General features: G+C 47.5%; 1 protein-coding gene across 1 annotated transcript in view; it reads right to left on the bottom strand.

The window, feature by feature from the left end:
- Window positions 1-1,242: 1,242 nt before the first annotated feature.
- Window positions 1,243-24,706, bottom strand: part of gabrr2a (gamma-aminobutyric acid type A receptor subunit rho2a) — a 61,352-nt gene continuing 37,888 nt past the window's right edge. Inside the window, exons 4-9 of the mRNA XM_056295544.1 lie at window positions 16,025-16,248; window positions 12,713-12,795; window positions 8,976-9,116; window positions 7,900-8,052; window positions 7,203-7,411; window positions 1,243-1,578 (exon numbers count right to left, since the gene is read on the bottom strand). Coding sequence (XP_056151519.1) covers window positions 1,243-1,578; window positions 7,203-7,411; window positions 7,900-8,052; window positions 8,976-9,116; window positions 12,713-12,795; window positions 16,025-16,248 — 1,146 coding nt within the window. The remainder of the gene's footprint in view (window positions 1,579-7,202; window positions 7,412-7,899; window positions 8,053-8,975; window positions 9,117-12,712; window positions 12,796-16,024; window positions 16,249-24,706) is intronic.

The raw sequence follows: 24,706 nt of genomic DNA, 5'->3' as shown, positions 1-24,706 counted from the left end.
CTAGATGAGCTGCATTTAGAGATGCTGGTGAGGGGCGGACTAAACCAATTTGCACCTTTTGTAAGAGGTGAGAGGGGCCTCAGAGAGGGGTGAGAGGGGCCTCTTGAAGAAGTTATGACACTAATTAGTTAGAATACAAATTTGCAAACAAAAAAAAAACAACTTAATTCCAGGTTTCCCAAGGCCCCCCCCCTTCTGGGCCCTGGTAGCTCCCCCCCCCCTACTACGACACCGCTGTTGGTCGAACACTCTTCTCACTTTAGTGTACATTGAGTTTATGAATTGACCCCGAGGGCCCAGCAGCTCTGTGGCTCTACAGCCATTTACCTATTGCCACGTTCAAAGGCCTTCGTAGGAAATTCACACAAACCCAAACACTGAAAGAAGATGAAGCTGAATCTAATTTCACCCGCTGCCTTTGGGTCCAGCTTTTCAAGAGGTAAATTAGTCATTTCAGCAAAGTAATTTTTTTCCCCCCAAGCTGTCAACGATAATGAGAGTTTAGAAAAATAACCTGAAAGCTTTTGGTGACAGCTAAAGCAGCTAATCGACTTGACTGCTCCTGAACCTTAACAGAGGTTTGTGTGTGTGTGTGTGTGTGTGTGTGTGTGTGTGTGTGTGTGTGTGTGTGTTAAAAGGTACCAGTGAATCAGAGCCAAACATTACTTTAAAGCAATTTCAAGCCTGTAAGCGCATCTTCTGAGCTCAGCGAGGGGAACACAAAGCAGTGCTACAAGTCAACAACACAAACTGACACTGTAAATGCAAAGCTACCAGCTGTGTTTGGCAGTTACCACCAGCTAAAGCCATCCTCACTTCACATGTTGTGGAGACAACAGCCAAAATGAGGAACCAAGAATTTTTTTGTTTGAAATGGGCTTTGCAGGGAGAGCCGACCAAACTGAATCGACGAAGAGCAAGAAGTCAGCGACGGCGGTAGAAGTCGGCTCTCTTCAGTTTGTCTTCCTCAAGAGTCTCAACAGCTTCACGGTAATAAAACATTCAAAGTGCCACAAGGAGGAAAACAGCCAAAGAGGAATGCGGCACAGAGTCCCGAGTGCAGAGCCGATCGATGGCACCATCTTTTCTCAACGGCCGTTATTCCCCAAGGCTTGGGACCTGGTAAATATCCATTCACATACACTTATATATATCAGCCTCCTCAAACGTGGTCCAAAAGTGTCACGTTTTGATGCGGCTCTCAACGTCATACTTGTGTTCTTGTCTCTTGGCCTGGACCTCTCAGCAGTAGACGGACCAGTAGATGAGGTTGAAGAAGATGTACGAGCCGGGGAAAATCATCCTCGAGTACTTGTCAATGGCATGTGTGTTCTGGATGATGTTGAGGGCACGTATGCTCTTCTTTTTCTTGGTGGTGGTCGACTCGCTGCTCACCGAAAGGTGCACCACCATGTGTTCAGGTTTTTCTGGGACTCCATGCATCTCCTCCTGGTCCTCTTCCGGCACCATGGGGTCCTCGGTGTAGCCGGCCAGGCTGTTGGTGTCAGCCTCGCTGTAGGTGCCGTCCAGCATGGTCATGGTACGCGTCTGGGACATGCCACAGGTACAGGGCAGTGACTAGAGGTGGGAAACCAGAGGAGAGGATGGTGAACACATCATTTTATGTTTCATACTGAGAATGTGAAGTTGAAAGCTGGTGATATGCTGAGCTCCAAATCATTAAAATCTAAGCAGACTATCCATCCATCAATCCATTATCTATCCATCCATCCATTATCTAAACCGCTTATCCTGGACAGGCCTCCAGGCCATCACACACACATTCACACCTAGGAACAATGTAGTACGGCTGAGTCACCTGACCTACATGTCTTTGGACTGTGGGAGGAAACCGGAGCCCCCGGAGGAAACCCACACAGACACGGGGAGGACATGCAAACTCCACACAGAGGACGACCCGGGACGACCCCCAAGGTTGGACTACCCCGGGGCTCGAACCCAGAACCTTCTTGCTGTGAAGTAACCACGCTAACCACTGCACCACTGTGCCGCCCTAAGCAGACTAATGTTTTGATAATATTGCAACTACTGATGTACAGGACAATTATTTTTAACACATAGAAAACACTAAATTCGGGCGTCCGGGTGACATAGCGGTCTATTCCGTTGCCTACCGAAATGGGGATCACCAGTTCGAATCCTCGTGTTACCTCCAGCTTAGTCGGGTATCCCTACAGACACAATTAGCCGTGTCTGCGGGTGGGAAGCTGGATGTGGGTATGTGTCCTGGTTGCTGCACTAGCGCCTCCTCTGGTCGGTCGGGGCACCTGTTCGGGGGGGAGGGGGAACTGGGGCAAATAGCGTGATCCTCCCACACGCTACGCCCCCCTGGTGAAAGTCCTCACTGTCAGGGGAAAAGAAGCGGCTGGTGACTCCACGTGTATGGGAGGAGGCATGTGGTAGTCTGCAGCCCTCCCCGTATCGGTGGAAGGGGTGGAGCAGAGACTGCGACGGCTCAGAAGAGAGGGGTAATTGGCTGGACACAATTGGGGAGAAAAGGGGGGGGAGGGGTAGAGAAAACACTGTTTACATACACAAAATATGACTTTTTGGGGGGGGGGGGGCGGATTTTCCCCCATTTTTTTCTCCAGTTGTACTTGACCAATTACCCCACTCTTCCGAGGAGTCCCACTCGTTGCTCCACCCACTCTGCGGATCCGGGGAGGGCTGCAGACTACCACATGCCTCCTCCAATACCTGTGGGTTCGCCAGCTGCTTCTTTTAATCTGACAGTGAGGAGTTTCGTCAGGGACACGTCGCACGTGGGAGGATCACCAACCACAGGAGGCGCTAGTGCAGCAACCAGGACACACCCACATCCGGCTTCCCAACCACAGACACGGCCGATTGCGTCTGTAGGGACGCCCGACCAAGCCGGAGGTAACGAGGGGATTCAAACCGGTGAGCCCCATGTTAGTAGGCAACGGACTAGACCGCTACGCCACCCGGACGCTCAGAAATATGACTTTTATATTTGGTAAGTGTCCCAGTGAGCAAACCCACCAAGTCAATGTACTGGAATGTTAAAACATGCTTGGGAAATTTTAACTGGTTCTGACTCTAATTCAGCTATAGCAGAACATGAGCTGTGAAGTTTTTTCCACCTTCTCGAGCATAATTAAGCATAAGGGAAGGTTTACAAGATGGTAGTGAGACCAGCTATGTTATATGGTTTGGAGACAGTGGCACTGATGAAAAGACAGGAGACGGAAGATGATAAGAGTTTCACTGGGAGTGATGAAGAAGGACAGGATTAGGAAGGAGTATATTAGAGGGACAGCTCAGGTTGGACGGTTTGGAGACAAAGCAAGAGAGACAAGATTGAGATGGTTTGGACATGTGTGGAGGAGAGATGCTGGGTATACTGGGAGAAGGATGCTGAATATGGAGCTGCCAGGGAAGAGGAGAAGAGGAAGGCCAAAGAGGAGGTTTATGGATGTGGTGAGGGAGGACATGCAGGTGGCTGGTGTTACAGAGGAAGACACAGAGGACAGGAAGAGATGTAAACGGATGCTCCGCTGTGGCGCCCCCTAACGGGAGCAGCCAAAAGTAGTAGTAGTAGATTATTTATTATTTATTAGTACATTATTGCCTCGTGATGGCCTGGCGGCCTGTCCAGGGTGTCTCCCCGCCTGCCGCCCAATAACTGCTGGGATAGGCTCCAGCATCCCACGACCCGAATTCGGATCGGCGGCCTGGATAATGGATGGATGGACAGCACATTATCATCTCTTTTAAACTGTACTTGCTATGCCAGCCGTCCTCTTGTCTTAGATGTCGTGTGGGAAGGCGCAGCAGAGAGGAGTGTTGAGGCCTGGCATGTTAACATGTATTTGCTACATTACATGTGTGGAGTAAAGAGCCACCCAGCCAGTCTTGTCCCCATTATCCTCATTTTCATCACACACAATGCAGATCAATGCCCACTACACCTCTTTCCAGGTACTCCTCTCTCCTCAGACCCGAGCACTGTCAGACGTGAGCAGTGCGGTGTGATGGGGTATGAAAGACTGAGAACCCAATCTTTCCCCACCAATTACGATGATCCCTTATTCATGAGATTTCTGGGGAGGGATAAAATGATGACAGGGAGTCTGAGGCAAATCTAACCTTTTGGAGGGGGCTGCTGGACAAAAACTGGACAGACAGCCACAGTTTCTGTTTGACCACGATCGCCATCGGGGATCTCGGAGGAATGTGGGCTCATACACAGTCTGTCAAGTCGTGCCACCGCCCGATGCGAGCCAACTAATCAGAGCCCAACAGCCGCATCCGGTCAGCGATACCTGCCTCATATGAATTTTTGATTTCCCGCTGTCCAGCAGAGCGCCCAGACAGGAGCCTGTGCGTGGTATGACATATGGACACGTCTGGGAGGCCCCCACCTCCCCGCCGGTTCATTTGATGAGAGCCGCTTCCCAGGCTGGTCCATCAATCAGGGGAATGGAAGTTTTACACAAAACCAAATGGCCAACCAGCTGGCGTACGTGAGGACCTCCACCATTATTTTATTGAATCTGTTTCTAATTGGCTAAAACAGCCCGGGGCTGTTTTGGTCGAGAACATTCTCCATGTGCCAACCACCGGCAAAACCCTTACTGGAGCCTGCCAGCCCCGAGGTGGGCCTATCAAAATCGGAGGATGCTGATGACTGCAGAAGGTGATTATTATCCACTAATGAGTAGCTCTTTCCATGGTCGACAGAGAAGCAGTCACTAATAAACAGGGAGTCATGCATGACATTAGACAGAACTGGCACAACAGTAAGTGACGTTTTTCATATCGCGCCGGACACCTCTTAAAGTTCCAATTCCGCGACTTTTATCCCATGACACATGGTTATTTTATCCATCTGGACCACGGAGTCAGGGTCCATAATGCCACCAGCCATCTTTACCATGGGTGGAGACACTCGCCAGTCTCCGTACACTGCTGTTGAAATGACCCGACTGGGTAGGACGAACACCGAGGCAGCGGCAAACACGAACATGTGGGAAAGCCCAGCAGGAAGAAAGACTGAAACGTGTCGCCGATGTGGTCACGACCACCGATATTACTGTACAACAGTGTTCCCATAAAGTCTGGTGTAGTCTGTAATACACTACACCAGTGGTTTTCAAACTAGCCCTGTGATGGCCTGGCGGCCTGTCCAGGGTGTCTCCCTGCCTGCCGTCCAGTGACTGCTGGGATAGGCTGCAGCATCCCCGCGACCCTGAGAGCAGGATAAGAGGTTTGGATAATGGCAAGGCACACCAAAGGGCAAGCCAAAATCTCAAGGCACACTTGTATTCATATTCGTGCAAAACAGCCTCTATCACATGTGTTATCACCCACAACCCTCTGTCAGCATTTATTCATATTTACTATTGCCAAACAAAATTTTGACAAAACTTTGACAATTTTTTTTTTGGGGGGGGGGTGATTTTGTCCCCCCTTTTGCTCCCCAGCTGTATCCAGCCAATTACCCCACTCTTCCGAGCCACCCCGGTCGCTGTTCCACCCCCTCTCTGCTGATCCAGGGGGGGCTGTAGACTACCACATGCCTCCTCCGAAACAGTGAGGAGTTTCACCAGGGGGATGTAGCGCATGGGAGGCTCACGCTATTCCCCCCAGTTCCCTCTCCCCCCTGAACAGGCGCCCCGACCGACCAGAGGAGGCGCTAGTGCAGCGCACAGGGCACATAACCACATCCGGCTTCCCAATTGTGTCTGTAGGGATGCCCGACCAAGCCGGAGGTAACACGGGGATTCAAACCAGCGATCCCTATGTTAGCAGGCAACGGACTAGACCACCACGCCACCCAGAGGCCCGACAAATCTTTTCTTTAGGTGGTGGGCCCTCTGCACGGTCCGCACAAGAAAGTGACCCATTTTCCCCGTCACGGAGTTCTCGTTTTTCAATGCTGCTATCCTCCTTGACACTGGCTGTCAATTAGGCGTTCATTTCTTTCCTACCTGCAATCCAGGTAGACCCGCCCCTACTCCGACTGGCTAACCCTAAACCGAACGCCACCGTAACCTTAACCTTAACCAACCTAACCAATGGAGACAACAAGTGCTAGCCACTCAGAAGCAGAGTTCCTGGAGTGCGGGTGGGAAATAAAAACCAAGGCATCAATCAGGGCGTTTGATGTGTCACACTATAAGAATTCCCACCAACCGGCAACTGCACGAATGGCAAAAACGGGTTCAGTTTGATGGAAAGTTTTTAAAAGAATTTGTTTCAGGGTACAGAATTTGCCTCTGTATTGGGAAATGAGTGCGTACACAGTTTAGTATATGACAAATGAATTCATAACTTTTTGTATAGTTGTATATTGTAATAACAATATATGGTTGTTACACACACCAAACCTTCTATCTATAGTAATGTTGAAGTCTTAATCATATTGGTTGGAGTCATGGGTGGATTACCAAGTGGGCTTACCGGGCCCTGGCCCAGGGGCCCAGGGACTCAGGGGGCCCTAAGCCAGAGCCTCTGCATGAAGTCGCTGTTATTAACTTTGCATTTCTTGTCACATGGTCAAAGCCTGCAGGAAGCTGCAGGGGAATGCGTGTCTTAGTTAATATGCTGTTGGGGCTCATTGTGTGTGTTTGTGTGCTGTAAATCCTGCTGAGGTACAGGCAAATTGAGTTATTGTGCTGTTGGCTGCAAGTTAGTGTACCTGCCCTGCCGGGGGGTCGGGGGTTGGAGGTTGGGGGCTTTTACGTGTCTGTGCCCTGGGGCCCATTGTCTCATAATCCGCCTACGGATGGAGTGAGCTAACCCCGGTACACCTGCAACATTTTATTTGGTGAGGAGGGAAGCAGGTCGACCTCCATGGATGGACTGACTACTTGTCTGGATGGTGAACCCAACTCTCTCCTTTGTGGGTGAAAAGGTATCGTAGAAAAATGTTATTCACTGCACGTGGGCACGAGGAGACAGGTATTTCAGCACTGAGCTTTAGTCGGTGGACATTTTATGAGTTCAAAATAAAGATATCTTTCATTACTTCGGCTGTCATAGTACATCCCGTCTCTTCATAACTAAAAGTTAAATACGAGTACACCGACATCGTGTTTTACAGACCAGTGTAAGACATCTGATATATTTTTGAAAGATTAAAAATCCCAAAGCTACCTAAGCAGGGAAAAGCCCCAGTTTTTTTGTTTAGTTTTTACATCTCCAGAATGGATTACCTGCGACCTGGCCCGCTCTCTCATCTTGCGCTCACGGCGGTCTTGGACGGTGGACAGGTAGTTGACGGCAGCATATTCCAACACTGACAAGAAGACAAAAACGAAGCTGACCCACAGATAGATGTCCACAGCCTTGATGTAGGACACCCGCGGCATGGAGGCGTTGACACCAGTGATGATGGTGGACATGGTCAGCACCGTTGTGATGCCTGAGAAAGAGAAGAAGACGAAGACGAAGGAGGAGAAGAACAAGAAGAAGAAAGAAAAATATATATATAAATGAAGAAGATATGTATAAATCAGAAAGCTACACACACTATATATGTGGCAGTGCAAGGTTGAGAAACCCTTGGCCGAAATTTAAAATTCATACCATGAAAGACAAAAAAAAATCATTAATGTGACACAGAAAGTGACAATTGATTCCGATAAGAAAAAACTAAACAGAAACTAAACCCAGCTTGGTTCAACAGCAAAATTCATAAAAAAGCAAGCAAGGAGAGAAATGGCCCTGATGCAGCAAAATGAATTCATAATAGGAGCAACAGTGTGGTAGTGAGTGAGGTGTGTGTGTGTGTGTGTTTGTGTATTGTGCATCATTAGCTGCTCAACAGAGCTACTTGACAAGCTATATGGAAAACATTCGCGTCCCGTGAGTCTCGCCATCTCCCAGCAACAGGTGCCGGCATGCGCTCACCCAGGGAGACTCTGGCAGGAACGGCCCGGCGGTCGATCCAGAACGACACCCATGACAGCATCACCATGAGCGTGGCGGGGAAGTACGTTTGCAGCAGGAAGAAGAAAATGTGCCGTCTCAGTGTGAAGTTGATGTACAAACGGTTGTACCAGCCTGCAAACGGCATGAAAACAAAACACAAAAAAAATGACAACAATAACAGAAGGAAACAAACTGATGAGCTTGTCTGTGACACTCGGATGACTCAACGGTGCAGATTTGCTCCAGCGGAGAAAAGAGGAGCTTGGGGTTTTTGAATACAGACAAAATGAAACCCGACGCTCACATTTCGGGGAGTGGGGTCAGAACGAGGGATTGTCATGCTTTGCACCATCCTTTACTCCAGAATGCGACTATGAAAACTCTTTATTTCCAAATTGTGATATTTGGCTGGATGGAAGATACCGGCATCCACTTTTCCTGTTTTTGCACCGTTTTCCATCACCACTAAGTGCTTTCATAAAGTGTTTTGCTTTCAAATCTCTCATCATATTGTCTACCTTGTCCATTTGGCGCCTGTCATATGCCAATCCATCCTGAAATAGTGTCTCTGCTGATGAGACCACTCCCGAGGTTTATAGAATAATATTTACTCTGCACCAGTTTCTTTTTTTTTTTGGATTTTCCCTCCCCAATCGTAATTGGCCAATTACCCCACTCTTCTGAGCCGTCCCGGTCACTGCTCCACTGCCTCCTCCGATACATGTGGAGTCGCCGGCCGCTTCTTTTCACCTGACAGTGAGGAGTTTCACCAGGGGGACATAGCACATGGGAGGATCATGCCATTCCCCCCAGTCCCCCCCCTGAACAGACGCCCCGACCGACCAGAGGAGGCGCTAGTGCAGCAACCAGAACACATACCCACATCCGGCTTCCCATCCGCAGACACGGCCAATTGTGTCTGTAGGGACGACCAACCAAGCCGGAGGTAACACGGGGATTCAAATCGCTGATCCCCGTGTTGGTAGGCAACGGCATAGACCGCTACACTACCCAACGCCCCTTGTATTGAGTTTTAAACTTCAGTATTGTAGTACCTGTACTGCTGTAGAAGGCCAGGCGAGAGGTAGTGTGGAACTTCTGGATGAGGAACTGGGATAAGGAGATGCGGTCGTCCGTACTCAGGGACTCGTCGCCGCTCTTCCAGTACAGCATCAGGTCCTCGTCCGTGTACGCATCTATTAAAGCGTCAAACAACAAGACTGTAAAAACTACCAACTGACAACTGGCTCCTGTGCTTCTGAATGATTTTGTGAATAACTTTGTATCAAACAATTACAAGGTGGCGGGGGAATCTGGTATCGATTCTGTATAAATTCTGTAATCATCATAATTGTTCTGGGACAGCCCAACAGAAGACAAAATATAAGCCACAATCAACCAGACCCACGAGGTTATATTACCTTCTGTTCACAACTTGAATTTCAACAATCTCACCTCGAGTTAATTTCTGTAATACGAGGACCACCTCCCAGACTGTCAGCTTCACATTTTATATGTGACAGAATAATCACCCGCGTCATTTCAGTCCTTCTATCCTCTATAATCTCTGGTGTTTCATCAAAGTGCAATAAATACAAATGAATACAAATGAGTACAAATGAATCAGAAGATCTGAACTGAGTTCTGGGACAGGATCCAAAACGATGCGTCGTGCAGTCCGTGAGCATTTTTCAGTTGGAATTAATCCTAAGATTTATACCACACCTCCTCGGTGAATAAAATCACAGACAATAGAGGAGACTCAGATGTGGATGTGGATGTGGTGGAGATAAATGGTAATATAATATACAAGTAATATATAAGTTATATTCAAGCTTATGGAGCAACAGATTCATTATTTTAACCAGCTACACACATGGTCTAAAGCACATGGCACAAGTGCGTTTAGGACGTGTCCAAATCCACTTTTGCTAGTTTTTTTCCTCCCCCTTTTTTCTCCCCAATTTTGCTTGGCCAATTACCCCGCTCTCCCGAGTAGTCCCGGCCTCTGCTCCGCCCCCTCTGCTGATCCGGGGAGGGCTGCAGACTATCACATGCCTCCTCCCATACATGTGGAGTCACCAGCCGTTTCTTTTCACCTGACAGTGAGGAGTTTCGCCAGGGGGACGTAGCATGTGGGAGGATCACGCTATTCCCCTCCCCCCGAACAGGCGCCCCGACCGACCAGAGGAGGCGCTAGTGCAGCGACTAGGGCACACACCCACATCCGGCTTCCCACCCACAAACACGGCCAACTGTGTCTGTAGGGACACCCGACCAAGCCAGAGGTAATACAGGGATTCGAACCGGCGATCCCCGTGTTGGTAGGCAACAGAATAGACCGCCACGCTACCTGGACGCCTCACTTTTGCTAGTTTAACAGCAGATAATCTTAGTGCAATGCAAGGTGCATAGTTCAAGTGGGTTGTACTTAGTCTGTTAACGAATGGTAGGTGTGTTTTGGGCGTAACATGAATTAAACCAGTCAGAGCGTCATCTCCCGTTCCTTCTAAAAGCCAGGTGTGTTGCACCTTGTCATATGCTTCTCTCATTGTGTGACTAATCTTTTTTTTTATACAGGGTGATGCTGGTTGCTTGGCTTGGGTCCTGGGCTGTTCCGGTGACATCTGGATACTTCTTGGCAGCCTGCTCATCATTCCATCCATTATCCAAACCACTTATCCTGCTCTCAGGGCCGCGGGGATGCTGGAGCCTATCCCATCAGTCATTGGGCGGCAGGCGGGGAGACACCCGGGACAGGTCGCCAGTCCATCACAGGGCCAACACACACACATTCACATGGTGGCACGGCGGCGCAATGGTTAGCGTGGTCACCTCGCAGCAAGAAGGTCCTGGGTTCGCGTCCCGGAGTTGTCCGACCTTGGGGATCGTCCCGGGTGATCCTGCTCATCAGATTCTTCATAAATTTTATAAACCCATAATAATTCTGTTATCCTCTTTCAATGTTGTATCGTGTAAATTGTGTAAACACAACATCATTACACGTTGTGTGTCTTGGGAGAGAGATCCTCCTCTGTTGCTCCTCCTGTGGGTTCTTTCCTATTTTTTCTCCCTGTTAAAGGGTTTTTTCAAGGGAGTTGTTCCTCATCTGATGTGAGGGTCCAATGACAGGATGTTGTGTTGCTGTAAAGCCCCCTGAGGCACATTTGCAATATTGGGCAATAAAAATAAAATTGACTTGACTTGACCTTGGTGGACTGCTATTATAATGGCGGATTTGCCAAGTAGTAGGCTTGTTGTGCAACCACCGATGTAGGCGGATATTACTCCTAATGATGCGCACTTAACATAACAGTAAAATACTGCACCACTGACTTTAGACCAGATTTTTGTTGGTCTGTGGTGCAGTCGCTCTCCGCTCCCTCAAGATATCAATGCACCAGCAATGCGTCTGACCCCACCTCATTTTAAGACCAACACGCCCATGGGCACTCAGATGGGCGCAAGTACTTTTTTTATTTAAACAAAGTGTGCGCTGGACGGGAAAATGACAGAGTTTAGAAAGATAAGGCCCTTGGTTGTCTGGTTCAGATACATAAAGGATTTGGTTGTCCTGTGCAGTCAAATTTACATGTAAACTTGCAAACAGATTAGAATTCCTCTTAAAGTGTTTATTGTTGTTTTCTTCAGTTTTGGTGGGTTTAGCATCATCTGGTAGTCACAATAATTTATTTTCATATCACAAATCCCAGACTTCCTTTTGAAATGAACGTGATCAAATATGCTGTTTTTTATATAAAGAAATTACAGATTAAATCTTTAATTTGTGTGTGTATATATATATATATATATATATATATATTAAAAAATATGGGCGGCACAGTGGCGCAATGGTTAGCGCGGTCGCCTCACAGCAAGAAGGTCCTGGGTTCGAGCCCCGGGGTAGTCCAACCTTGGTGGGTCATCCCAGGTCATCCTCTGTGGGGAGGTTGCATGTTCTCCCTGTGTCTGCGTGGGTTTCCTCCGGGGGCTCCGGTTTCCTCCCACAGTCCAAAGACATGTAGGTCAGGTGACTCAGCCGTACTAAATTGTTCCTAGGAAAGAATGTGTGTGTATGTGTGTCGGCCCCGTGATGGCCTGGCGGCCTGTCCAGGGTGTCTCCCCGCCTGTTGCCCAATGACTGCTGGGATAGGCTCCAGCATCCCCGTGACCCTGAGAGCAGGATAAGCGGTTAAGATAATGAATGGATGGATAAAAACATATATAGTATTATATACTATCATGTATTATTATCTGTATGGCTGGGAAGATGGCGGCGCGAATTCACATTTGCAGCGGTTTCATCCAGTACCGTGGATGCAGTGTCTTTGTCCACGTCTGTATCTCAGTTTTTGTCTTTGTTTGTTAGCTGGGAGAGCTGGCGCTGGATCGGCTGGGAGGGCTTGGTCTGCTTTGTCTGGTTGCCACAGGGACCATGGACCTGCCTGGAGCTGCGCCCGAGGAAACACCGAGGGCGGTCTGACAGGACGTGGAAGCGAGGCAGACTAGGCTAACTGCTAGCCCATGCAGACCAGTGGTTCCGACAGTCATCCTGGCTGGCATTCGTTCCGTTGGACAGAGATTTTTTTTTTGGTTTGGATATATGTGTTAGTTTGAATATGTGTGTTCTTGTAAGTTCTTCAATGTGTTTTTGTCTGTATGTTGCACTGCTGTGGGCTGGGGAAACGGCATTTTGTTTCACTTCATGTGTGCAAGTACATGAAGTGAAATGACAAATAAAGTGTTCCTGATTCCTGATTCATGTGTGTTTGCGAACAGGTCCTTTACTCACAGCTCTCTAGCTCCAGCGAGCAGGTCTGGGAATCCAGAGGAAATCGACTGAAGTCCATATTACATGCTGCTGTCACCGTCACCCTGTTTAATGACAAGAAAAAGAAAAGAAACAACAGATCCTCTCATTATAAAGGACAAGATGAGAATCTTAACAAGAGCAGGAGGTAAAGGACTAGAGTTCAGATGTGACCGGTAAAAAAAGGTCCACAGCAGCGTCCACAACAGACTGCACAACGTTATGTTCAATCTGCTCATTAAACCAGTGTTATGTAAGGTCACCCTCCACCCCCTGAGGAATGCTTTTTCCTTTTCATAGCCACTCTCCTTTTGCTGCTCATTCTATCACTTCTATCTCGTGTATCTCTCTCTTCCCATCCATCCCTCCATTATCCAAGCTGCTTGTCCGAATTCGGGTCACGGGATGCTGCAGCCTATCCCAGCAGTCATTGGGCGGCAGGCGGGGAGACACCCTGGACAGGCTGCCAGTCCATCACAGGCCCCTACACACACACACACACACACACACACATTCCCACCTAGGGACAATTTAGTACAGCTGATTCACCTCACCTACATGTCTTTGGACTGTAGGAGGAAACCGGAGCACCCGGAGGAAACCCACGCAGACACGGGAAGAACATGCAAACTCCCCACAGAGGACGACCCCCAAGGTTGGACGACCCTGGGGTTCGAACGCAGGACCTTCTTGCTGTGAGGTGACTGCACTAACCACTTTCCTTTTTACATAATTGTTCCTTCACATGTCAATAGAGTCAGGCCACTATACTATGGCTCTTATCCTTGCTCTCCTATCTACTGATTATTCATAATTATGACAATCTGAAAAATAATTTTAAGCTGCGTTCATTCATTCCGGACTGCTGTTTAATTAAAGGACTTGAGTCTTAAATCTAGAGATATGTGAGAGGGGCAGGCTGGCTGGTTTGCATGCGTCAAGTTCAGTTTTATGTTGAAGGGAGAATTCAGACTAAAACATGGCTCCTAGGGGCGTCCAGGTAACATGGCGGTCTATTCTGTTGCCTACCAACACAGGAATCGCCAGCTCGAACCCCCATGTTACCTCCGGCTTGGTCGGACGTCCCTACAGCACAATTGGCCGTGTCTGCGGGTGGGCAGCCGGATGTGTTATGTGTCCTGGTCACTGCACTAGCGCCTCCTCTGGTTGGTCGGGGCGCCTGTTCGGGGGGAGGGGGAACTGGGGGAATAGCGTGATCCTCCCACACGCTACGTCCTCTGGCGAAACTTCTCACTGTCAGGTGAAAAGAAGCAGCTGGCCACTCCACATGTATGGGAGGAGGCATGTGGTAGTCTGCAGCCCTCCCCGGATCAGCAGAGTGGGTGGAGCAGAGACCGGGATGGCTTGGGAGAGTGGGGTAGTTGGCCGGATACAATTGGGGAGGAAAAAAAGGGGGGGGGGGTTACTCCTAAGTGTGATTAAGGGTAGCTCTTCATAATCAGTCATACTTTATAAATGGTCTAAAATTGGTTACTAACTACTTCATCAATGACGGATAACTCATTTTTAAAATCAGAAACGACACGTTATCACACTCTGATAAAATACTTATCGGATTGCCAAGTTGGGGAGAATCTACATAGACATGCTCTCAAAAACCCATGGGATTGGACGAAGACAGCCCAGCCACTACCCTACCTTAACTGCTACCTAAATTCAACCCTAAACTGCTTCACCTTATCTCTAAACTGAACCACTGTATCTGTGGTTGCTGTTGCTACCGCACAAAAATTGACATTTGCGCATCCATTGCACATTTTCAAGTCGCGTTATTTGACCACCGCTTGCTGAGAGCGTACGCTGTGGTCCTTGCCGGTCACGTGGTTTCAGGGAGAATGTCAATGGAGACACTAATATTGATAAAATGTGGGCTCCCAACCTGGCAACCCGACAAGTGTTTTTATCAAAGCATATATCTTGCAACTGATTTGTAACGCATCAATAAACGAGTTATTACCCCATAATAAAGTAATCGGTTATCACTTGTAACCCCTTTATAAGTATGCCTTATTATGAAGTGCTAACTTACGTATGTGGGGGACATCCGGAAAATGTTTAATGTATAGAGTTGGTGTGTGTTAGGGATCTGGAGACGTATACTTACAAACTACCAATTAAAAAGTTTTGTAGTTAGTTGAATTTTGTTTGATGAAATGACTGAGTAAAAAAAAAAAAGATTTGAAAAGTTTCCAAAAGAGCAGTCTGAATGAGATTTAATACAAACGCAAACACAGAATCTCATTTCAGGGCTTTAATAAACCAGGCGTGCTCAAATCACATCCTGTGATATTGGGATGAAAAGTGGCCAACTGTTCCTGTTTGTGCAGCACACCGACTGCTCTGATGAAGCCGTCTGATGAAGTCTGGCGGGCCTCAGTGATGGCTCTTGGATTTACTCCAAACTCATCTATCACGCAAAGTATTGATAGCATCACTTGTTTTTTGCTTTCCTTGGTTTCACCGACTCTACATGCATTTTTTTTCACGATGCTATCTTGTTTGCCAGGTGTTGATTACGACAAGCGGGAGTAGAGACCAGGAGCAGAATTAAGAACAGATAAAATATGAGCTGAACAGGATAATAACTGGTGGAAAATAATGAATTTGAACAAAATAAGTGGTTGAAAAATGGTATCACCTAAAACCAGTGGTGGATCTAGAGATTTTTTCCTGGGGTGGCAAAGGGGTGGCAAGACTGCGTCCCAGAGGTGGCAGCTGCCACCCCTTGCCACCCTGTAGATCCACCCCTGCCTAAAACCATTCATTTTAGTTGTGCTACAGTGAAAAGTAGCCCGATGTCCTCATCTGTGCCCATGATTGATTAACTCATCGTGTTGATGAAGCTCGCTAAGCCATACAATCGATTTTTGGACTCTACCCAAACTCAATTTTGGCACCCAGAAACCAGGACACAGACCACATAGTTCTGCTTTAAATAGGGCACAATGTCTGAATTGTGCTAGCTTGACATCTTACCGTACATAAGTTGGCGAAGGCCACAAGCGGCCCGTTGTACGTTCAACCACATTTTAAGAATGATTTCCAATAGAAACACACACCAGAAACCAACGTTTCTAACCTCTGCTTTGAGGCAAAAATGCTGCGGGAATTCTATTGTGCAGGGGAACTGAATGGTAAAAAAAAAAAAGATCCTGTGAAGAAGATGGACATGTAAGAGTTAAAGGACATTCAGTGTTTTCCAGGTTCCAGAACGGTTTTGGCAGATGGCGTTTGAAGAGATTAGGGTCAAACACCACTCCACGCATTCCTCACCTCAGACTGTAGAGGACGTGTCCATCTGGAAACACACGGAGCATGATGTTGTCAGTGGTGGTGTCATGGATGAAGGACCTCTTGGAGTGCACAAAGAAGACGTCCGGCACCCATATTTTCTTCACCAGACGCCCATCGAATGTCATGCTTTTGTTGGTGCTACTGATGAAGGACAGACGCTCATCCTTCCAGTAATGCCTCAGGTACAGGGTCATGGTGAAGTCCTGTGGGTCAGGTGTCACAATTCAAAACGGTTTCACTGGACAGACAAGACCAGTTTCCTCACATGACAACCATAGTGTGGAGATGTTTGACAATCATTCAGCTCAAATAATTTCCATTCAATGTGATTCAACTGAAATCAATTAAATTCAATTCTACAAAGTACAATTCCAAACTGCTGTATAGTAACTTTTGGAAAATAAAAATCCTTAATGTTAGTTGTTTGATAGAACTGATATATTTGGGCTCCACTCTGCACACTACACTTCTTAATGCTCTTCAACGTAATCGTGCATGTTGGTTATGAATTAATTTTACTCATCTGGTTCATTTCGAGATTTGGGCTACAGGACCACCAACGGACTCAACTTTACAACAGCGTCTTGTGGAGCAGCTGAACTCGAGCATAAGACATGTTTCAACGAGTCCAATTTAACCAAATTATCTAAGACACAAGTTCGGACATGAAAACGAAAGTGCAAGTCAAGGGTTATTACCCAAAAAATGTCAAATACTATCAATGTTCGATCATGTTGCTGAGGCACTTCCTGGTTCAACTGGCGGGAATGAGCAGCCTATACTTACCGTAGGTGAAACAACAACTCGACTACATTTTAATCGAGGTACAACAAACATTATATAGAATTCAAATGATGGGCCTTACAGTATATTTTTTATGGGTACTGGCACACATTGGCATTGAGGGAAATTAAATAGCAGATAAGGTTGTAAAGAAGGCTACAAAGCATAGTCACATTGATTTGGTAGTTACTTTAAGCAAGACAGAAGTAAAGAAATTATTAAGCACAGATTGAAGGAAATGTGGCAAAAGCAATGGGAGGAAGAGAGGAAAGGACGGTGGTTTTACACAGTTCAGAGGAAAGTGGGAGAAATGAGGTGTGCAGGAAGGAACAGGAGAGATGAGACAATAATTTCAAGACTCAGATTTGGACACACTGGACTAAACAGTACACTTTTCAAAATAGGCAAACACAATACAGGCAGATGTGACTATCGTGTGCAGGAAGAAACAATAGAGCGTGTTATGATATATTGTCAGAAATATGAGGCAGAAAAAAGGCGTCTGACTCGAAATCTCAGGAAAATTACATGACATTACAGTCATTTAGCCGACGCTTTTATCCAAAGCGACTTACAATAAGTGCATCATGTAACGTAGGAAATCAGGAGAACTACTAGTCATTAGAGGTCATAAATGCATCTAAACAAGCATCTAAGAGCAAAACCAGTGCTAAAGTAAAAGCGCAAGAAAGAGATTTTTTTTTTTAAATGAGTGAATACAATAAGTGCTAAGAACAAGTAACAGGGTAGTAGTTCTTGAAGAGGTGAGTTTTCAACCTGCACCAAAAGATGGGCAGTGACTCCGCTGTCCTGACATCAGTGGGGAGTTCATTCCACCACTGTGGGGCCAGGACAGAACCGAGCCGGGACCGGGTCGATCGGCAGCAGGGGCCTCTGAGGGACGGGGCAACCAGGCGTCCCGAGGCAGCAGAGCGAAGTGGTCGGGCGGGGGTGTAGGGCTTGACCATGGCCTGGAGATAGGAAGGAGCTGTTCCTTTCACTGCCCTGTAGGCTAGCAGCAGAGTCTTAAACTGGATGGGAGCAGCTACTGGGAGCCGGTGTAGGGACATGAGAAGGGGAGTTGTTGTGTGGGAGAACTTAGGGCGGTTGAACACCAGACGAGCTGCAGCTTTCTGAACAAGCTCCAGAGGTCTGATGGCAGACGCCGGGGCGCCAGCAAGGAGGGAGTCGCTGTAGTCCAGCCGGGAGATGACCAGAGCCTGGATGAGCACCTGTGCCGTCTCGTCGGTGAGGAATGGGTGAATCCTCCTGATGTTATAGAGGAGAAATCTGCGGGAGCGAGCAACCGATGCAACGTCTGCAGCAAACGACAGTTGGTCGTCCAGGATCACACCCAGATTCCTCACAGTCCGAGTTGGCGTCACCACGGTGTTGTCAGTGGTGATGGCCAAGTCTCGGTGTGGGTAACCTTTCCCCGGGAGGAACATCAGCTCTGTCTTGTCCAGATTGAGCTTCAGGTGGTGTGTCACCATCCACTCCGAGATGTCAGTCAAGCACGCAGCAATGCGTGTCTCTACTTGTGTGTCAGAGGGAGGGAAGGACAAGATCAGCTGGGTGTCATCGGTATAACAAAATAAAAGTACAACTTGATTTAGTAGATCTTCTACAGAAGAATTCAACTGAGTGTTATAAAATCCTGTTTCAGTTTCTTAGAGTAACTAATTTAATTAAGAAGATTTGAGTTTTGTTTTGTTTTTTGGGACAGAAGTGTAATAGACATTCTGATCCGCACTTCATACCAGCTGGTGGCGGTAATGCACCAATTCGTTGTTTGCCAACCGCCAATAAACACGAAGAAGAAGAAGAATTCGCCTTCTAAACCCAGAAGTAACCAACACCTAACCTGCCTTGAAAAGAAGGGATGCAGACCTTAAAATGTGTAGTGGTCGGGGACGGTGCGGTAGGAAAAACCTGCCTACTGATTTCCTACACAACCAACAAGTTCCCCTCAGAATATGTGCCTACAGTTTTTGATAATTATACTGTGACGACTATGATTGGGGGAGAGCCCTACACACTTGGCCTTTTTGACACAGCGGGTCAAGAGGATTATGATAGTCAGGAGGATTATGATAAGACTGCGCTGCGCCCTCCCAGCTACCCGCAGACAGATGTATTTCTTGTATGCTTCTCTGTCGTCTCCCCCCTCATCCTTTGAGAGTGTCTGGGAAAAGTGGGCTCATGGGATCTCCCACCACTGCCCACAAACACCCTAGTGGGAACTCAGGCCCAGATAGCAGACACATTTGGGCCTAATCTGGGGCACTTTTGGTACTTATGGATCAGTTACGGCACTGGCAACTGTTGTGTGGGCCAGACATGGCCCAAATGTCATAAGCCGGGCCTGACTTAGGTTACGGCAAGTGTTGTGTGGGCCAGATATGGCCCAAATGCAATGAACTGGGCTTGACTTGGGTTACAGCACATACTATGCGGGCCAGATGTGGCCCAAATGTGGCCCAAGTGTGGCTGAGTTGAGGCAGCCACACTGACCCTGAGTCAACGCCATCATTCAAGGCCAAATATGGGCCATAAGATAACTGCAGATGTGGGCCATATTTGGGCCAAAGATTCTTTGCTATCTGGGGGTGGACCTGCGGGATAATGGCACCATGGCTGAGAAACTGGCCAAGAACAAACAGCCCCCCCACCCCACCCCCATGTCCCAAGTGACAACATCAGTCCCGGTCCTACAGTCAGTCAGTAAACGGTCCCCTACTTAGTCCCGAGTCGAACCACCAAAACAACAACAACACAAGAATAACCACAACACGAACACCACATCATTAAAACACAATTTTAAATCTAACATTAACACTCCCATCAGTCATTGCGCTCCCCCAGCGCAGAACCGCCAACAGTCAGAGCAACCCCCTCCCCCGGTCGCTACAGTATGACATCATTGTGTTGTTTGTAAGGCGCGTGTGTAGAAGATTGGGAATGGAGAGTTTACTGACTTTATTATTAAACATGTACATTCCACGCAGCCCTATGCCACTGTTTAAAATAAAGGTGTGTTTTATTTTTTTGCATTTGTACATTAGGAAAAGTTAGGCATACTGTTGGGTCTAAGATATTACACAGCCACCTGCCACTACTGGGGGGGGGGTGAAGTCCCCCTAGCCCCCCCCCCGTCCCGCACAAATGGAGGGGCCTGAAGAATGTATTTGATGCTGCCAGCAATGGAACGTCTTGAGACCCAAGACCCAAGCCAAGAAACGCTGCATTCTGTGGGGAACCGGAGCAAGGGATGAAAAGGAGAAGGAAAGAGGTGGGGTGACAACAAATCGTGAGAGATGGATCAATGGCCTTCATGAAAAAGGATTAAAAGACAGCTGTGGGGAGATGAAGTGGCATTGAAACGTGTACAGTACTCCAGCACACATCTCTTGGGTAGGTGACGCTCGTTAGCCTTGTCAGGCAGCTCATCTAGGAGACGGAAACTGATTTAAAACCTCCTCTGCCTCGTGGGGATACTCGTCTATGGGAAAGGCTTCGAGAGGAAGCCCCGAGGAAAAGTCTGCATCCGTCTCCATTGCCAGTCGTCTCGCTTAGTCTTCTGAGACCACCAACTGGTCGTAGGTGGTCTCGGACGAGAGAGTGGGGTTGATGATGCGCAACTCTTCCCCGCTTTAATCATCGTGCAAGTCATCAGTCATCCATCACAGGACGACTAGATGGTCCTCGTCATAACACTGCAGCACATGAACACTGTGCCTCATTAGTATGAGCTGGGAGAAGAAGAGGGAAGGAAAAGGATTTCCCTCGTTTAGTGAATGCAGTAGGAGGAACACTCCACTTTCCGCTTTTCCCCCTTTGCATAAATCTTTGTGTTGTCCCTTCAGTACTTAGGCGGGGCGTTCCCCCCTAGCCTGTCGCCACTGACACGCTACCCCCTTTAAAAAAGATATGGGTGCAGTTGGCCTCCTTTGCGTTTTGCCTGTTTTTTGTGCCTTTTGGAGATTTTGTGTCCATCTTAAGGAGATGCAAACTGGGAAAAGACTTTCGTAACACTTAACATGAAGCTGCTCAGTGTACAGTGTTCTCACACATTTAAAGAACAGCTTAACGCTATGTGTTATTATGCTTGCTTCTTTTCTTTTCACCAGAAAGCACAGGAGATTTACTATCATTCTAGTCCAGGGTAGCTGTAGTTATCAGTTACTTTCTTCCAACTCCCAGTGAATTATGGGAAGACCAGGTGCATTGTCACCAATTTTCCTCCCAGATAGGAAAATTGCTGTGGCCCGGACCCGTCCCACATCCGACACTTAACTCAGCCCACATACCGCGTGGAATGATGGCATTTCGGTGGTCCGCTCCTGTTTGCCAGATCTGGGCCAGAACCAAGCCACAGCAATGCCGCATGTGCCACATATTTGCCAAAGGTGGCCCATATTTATCCAAAGGAGTTGAATCAAGTGCAACTGGACTTGGTATATATCCGCGAAGACGTTTCGCCTCTCATCCAAGAGGCTTCCTCAGTTCGTGCCTTTCTGACTAGACCAAGCTAGTCTGACTGGCTGGTGATGAGACTCAGAATTTATCCTCTATGAGTCGTTGTCAGAGCTATAGATATGCGTGGCTCTTTGTGATCCGATGTTTACCAACGCCCGTCGCTAACATAGCATTTATTATCACAGAATGTTTGTAGTAAAATGTTTAACTGACACCATGAAAAAAAACCTATCGTAGGTAGTAACCATCCATACACTAGCTGGCCAGCACAACAGAGGAGGCATAGATAATGGACACAGCCTGACTGAGGCACTGGGGGGGAGGGGGGGGTTGTAAAGGCTTAAGGATGCTTTGATGCCGCGTTGGATGCCGATGAGTAAAATAATATCATAACCGATATGCACAATGGTAGAAACATTGAAACTCAGACCTGGGTTGTAAAACAATGCAACAATGGAATTATCCTTTAAGGTTTTTCTTGGCTTTGCTGTCCTGAGATGACACAAGGTCGAGACTTAGCGTGAGCGCTTTAGCATGGGGGGGGACGTGGTGCCTCAGATTAGCAGAGGGATCATTCACTCCGTTGCCTCCGTCGTTACATAAGCCTGGACCGACGGCAATGTTAATAATTATGACCATCTGTATCGTAAATAAAGGCTTGTCCAAATGTCTCCCTTACATCACACAGCATTTGGTCAAAAAGAGGGGGGGGGGGGAAGGGATAGAAAGCACCGCCACTTGATACATACATGACATCGATAGGAAGTTTGCAGACTCCACATTAAAGGTGGCATATATGATACTTAGAACAATACAGCAGCCAACAACCATTTGCTTTGTAAAGAGATAGTGGAGTAATGGTGTCCTGAGCAGAGAATGACATCACCCTTCCTGTGTGTGTGTGTGTGGTTTTTTTGGGGTTTCTTTAATTTTCCCCAATTTTTCTCCCCAATTGCACTTGGCCAATTACCCCCACTCTTCCGAGCCGTCTCGGTCACTGCTCCACCCCCTCAGCCGATCCGGGGAGGGCTGCAGACTACCACACGCCTCCTCCGATACGTGTGGAGTCACCAGCTGCTTCTTTTCACCTGACAGTCAGGAGTTTCGCCAGGGGGATGTAGCACGTGGGAGGATCAAGCTATTTCCCCCAGTTCCCCCTCCCCCCTGAACAGGCGCCCCCGACCGATCAGAGAAGGCGCTAGTGCAGCGACCAGGACACATACCCACATCCAGCCAGGTGCATAACTGTAGTCCACTGACTTCCGGTTTCTACTGCAGCGGTCATATCAGTTTCCTGTTTGTTGGTGTGCGCTGTTGACAATGGCATATTTTTCACGAGGCCTGCAAGATTTATCGTGGATAAATGTCTTTTTTTTTTTATTTCTAGTTTTTCCCCTTATCCCACCCAATTAACCCAATGGCATATGGCCGGAACTCTTGTGGAATAACTCCCCTGGCTCACGTTTCCACAGGAAGGAGATAGGCGTAACACCAGCTTCCTTCAAACTCGTGTCGGCTCTTCTCGCTATTTTACACACTGAAGCCTCCTCGCATGGATTGCATCACCTTCAGGCCGTTAAGGAGGCGTAGGGAGAATGCTTTCAGTTGCTTGGCTGCAGGTGCCCGGGTGGGCCAGAGGGGTCGCTGGAGAACGACGAGTCCCCGAACACGACACCGATCTACACCCACTATCCCTCGGGTAAGGGTGGCCTAATGAAGGCCTCACCCCGTGGACGCTCTGGCCGTGACCGGTTACGGCGAGTCTGGGATACGAACCTCCCAGCCACGTGACGAGCGGGCTGCAGAATGGCGGTTTATCCCGCTCGGCCACCAGAGCGGCCCCAGATAAATGTCAACCACATGCACAGAATTGTCGACAAACTTTCGCCTGCACCTACCGGGTGAAAAGTTTCAAGTTGTACGATACTCATCCTCATAATTGTGGACGTAACTTGACATGCACAACTTGAAACTTTTCACCCGTTTGCTGGTAGGTGCAGGTGAAAGTTTGTCGACAATTCTGTGCATGTCGTCAACATTTATCCATGGTAAATCTTGCAGGCATCGTGAAAAATATGCCATTGTCAATAGCACATGCCAACAAACCGGAAACTGGTATGACCGCTGCAGTAGAAACCGGAAGTCAGTGGACTACACGGGGATTCGAACTGGACTCTGCGTGTGTTATAATCTGAGTTTCTCTGTGCTTTACCGGTCCGGGCGCACGTGCATATTAGTGCATGTGAGGTAGCTAGCGTTAGCAGGATAGCTAGCAAGCGAACAATGACCTTACATGGATTTAGCTCACTCGGCAGTTCGGAGAAATACTAGGTCCTTACCAAGTTGAATACAATTCAATTCTATTGTATTCAAAACTTTATTGCAGACTCAGGGTCCATAACAGACGAAGACAAATAGGCAAAAGACAAAGCCCAGACAATAAATCACAATAAAATAACAGAAATGGAACAAGTCAGTGTCTTATAAGAAGGCAGCTATACCAGTGGTCCCACTGCCGGGGTTGGTATCGTGTGGTACTGAATCTTATATTAGTTAAACCCTTGATGATTACATTATCAGAGTCACTGAGCCGGCAAATAAATTTATAAACGAGATTTCTTAGAAGAGCCTGAAAGGTACTGACTCCTGCAGCCACAAACATTTCACTTGCACTACACCATCTAGGCCTTTTAAGTAATATTCTCATGGCATCATTATAAGCTACTTGAAGCTTCTATAAGCTTGCTTTTTTATAGTGTGACCACAGGTGTGCAGTATAAAGTGGTGTACAATATGTAGTGTGACCACAGGTGTGCAGTATAAAGTGGTGTACAACATGTAGTGTGACCACAGGTGTGCAGTATAAAGTGCCGTACAATATGTAGTTTGACCACAGGTGTGCAGTATAAAGTGGTGTACAATATGTAGTGTGACCACAGGTGTGCAGTATAAAGTGGTGTACAATATGTAGTTTGACCACAGGTGTGCAGTATAAAGTGGTGTACAATATGTAGTTTGACCACAGGTGTGCAGTATAAAGTGGTGTACAATATGTAGTTTGACCACAGGGGGCAGTATAAAGTGGTGTACAATATGTAGTGTGACCACAGGTGTGCAGTATAAAGTGTTGTTCAATATGTAGTTTGACCACAGGTGTGCAGTATAAAGTGGTGTACAATATGTAGTGTGACCACAGGTGTGCAGTATAAAGTGTTGTTCAATATGTAGTTTGACCACAGGGGGCAGTATAAAGTGGTGTACAATATGCTCTGAACAGAGACATCTTCACACTAACTGAACACACACTAAACTTGTGTGACAGGGTGTGTGCTTGTGCATACATCATGCAGCATTGTCTATAAATATCATCATCGTCTGTCATTTGTTCAGTAATATAAT

The sequence above is a fragment of the Lampris incognitus genome, chromosome 16 (assembly GCF_029633865.1).
Source record: "Lampris incognitus isolate fLamInc1 chromosome 16, fLamInc1.hap2, whole genome shotgun sequence".
Classification (NCBI taxonomy): domain Eukaryota; kingdom Metazoa; phylum Chordata; class Actinopteri; order Lampriformes; family Lampridae; genus Lampris; species Lampris incognitus.
The sequence above is the reverse complement of the archived record's forward strand: the minus strand, read 5'-3'. Positions and strand labels throughout refer to the sequence as shown.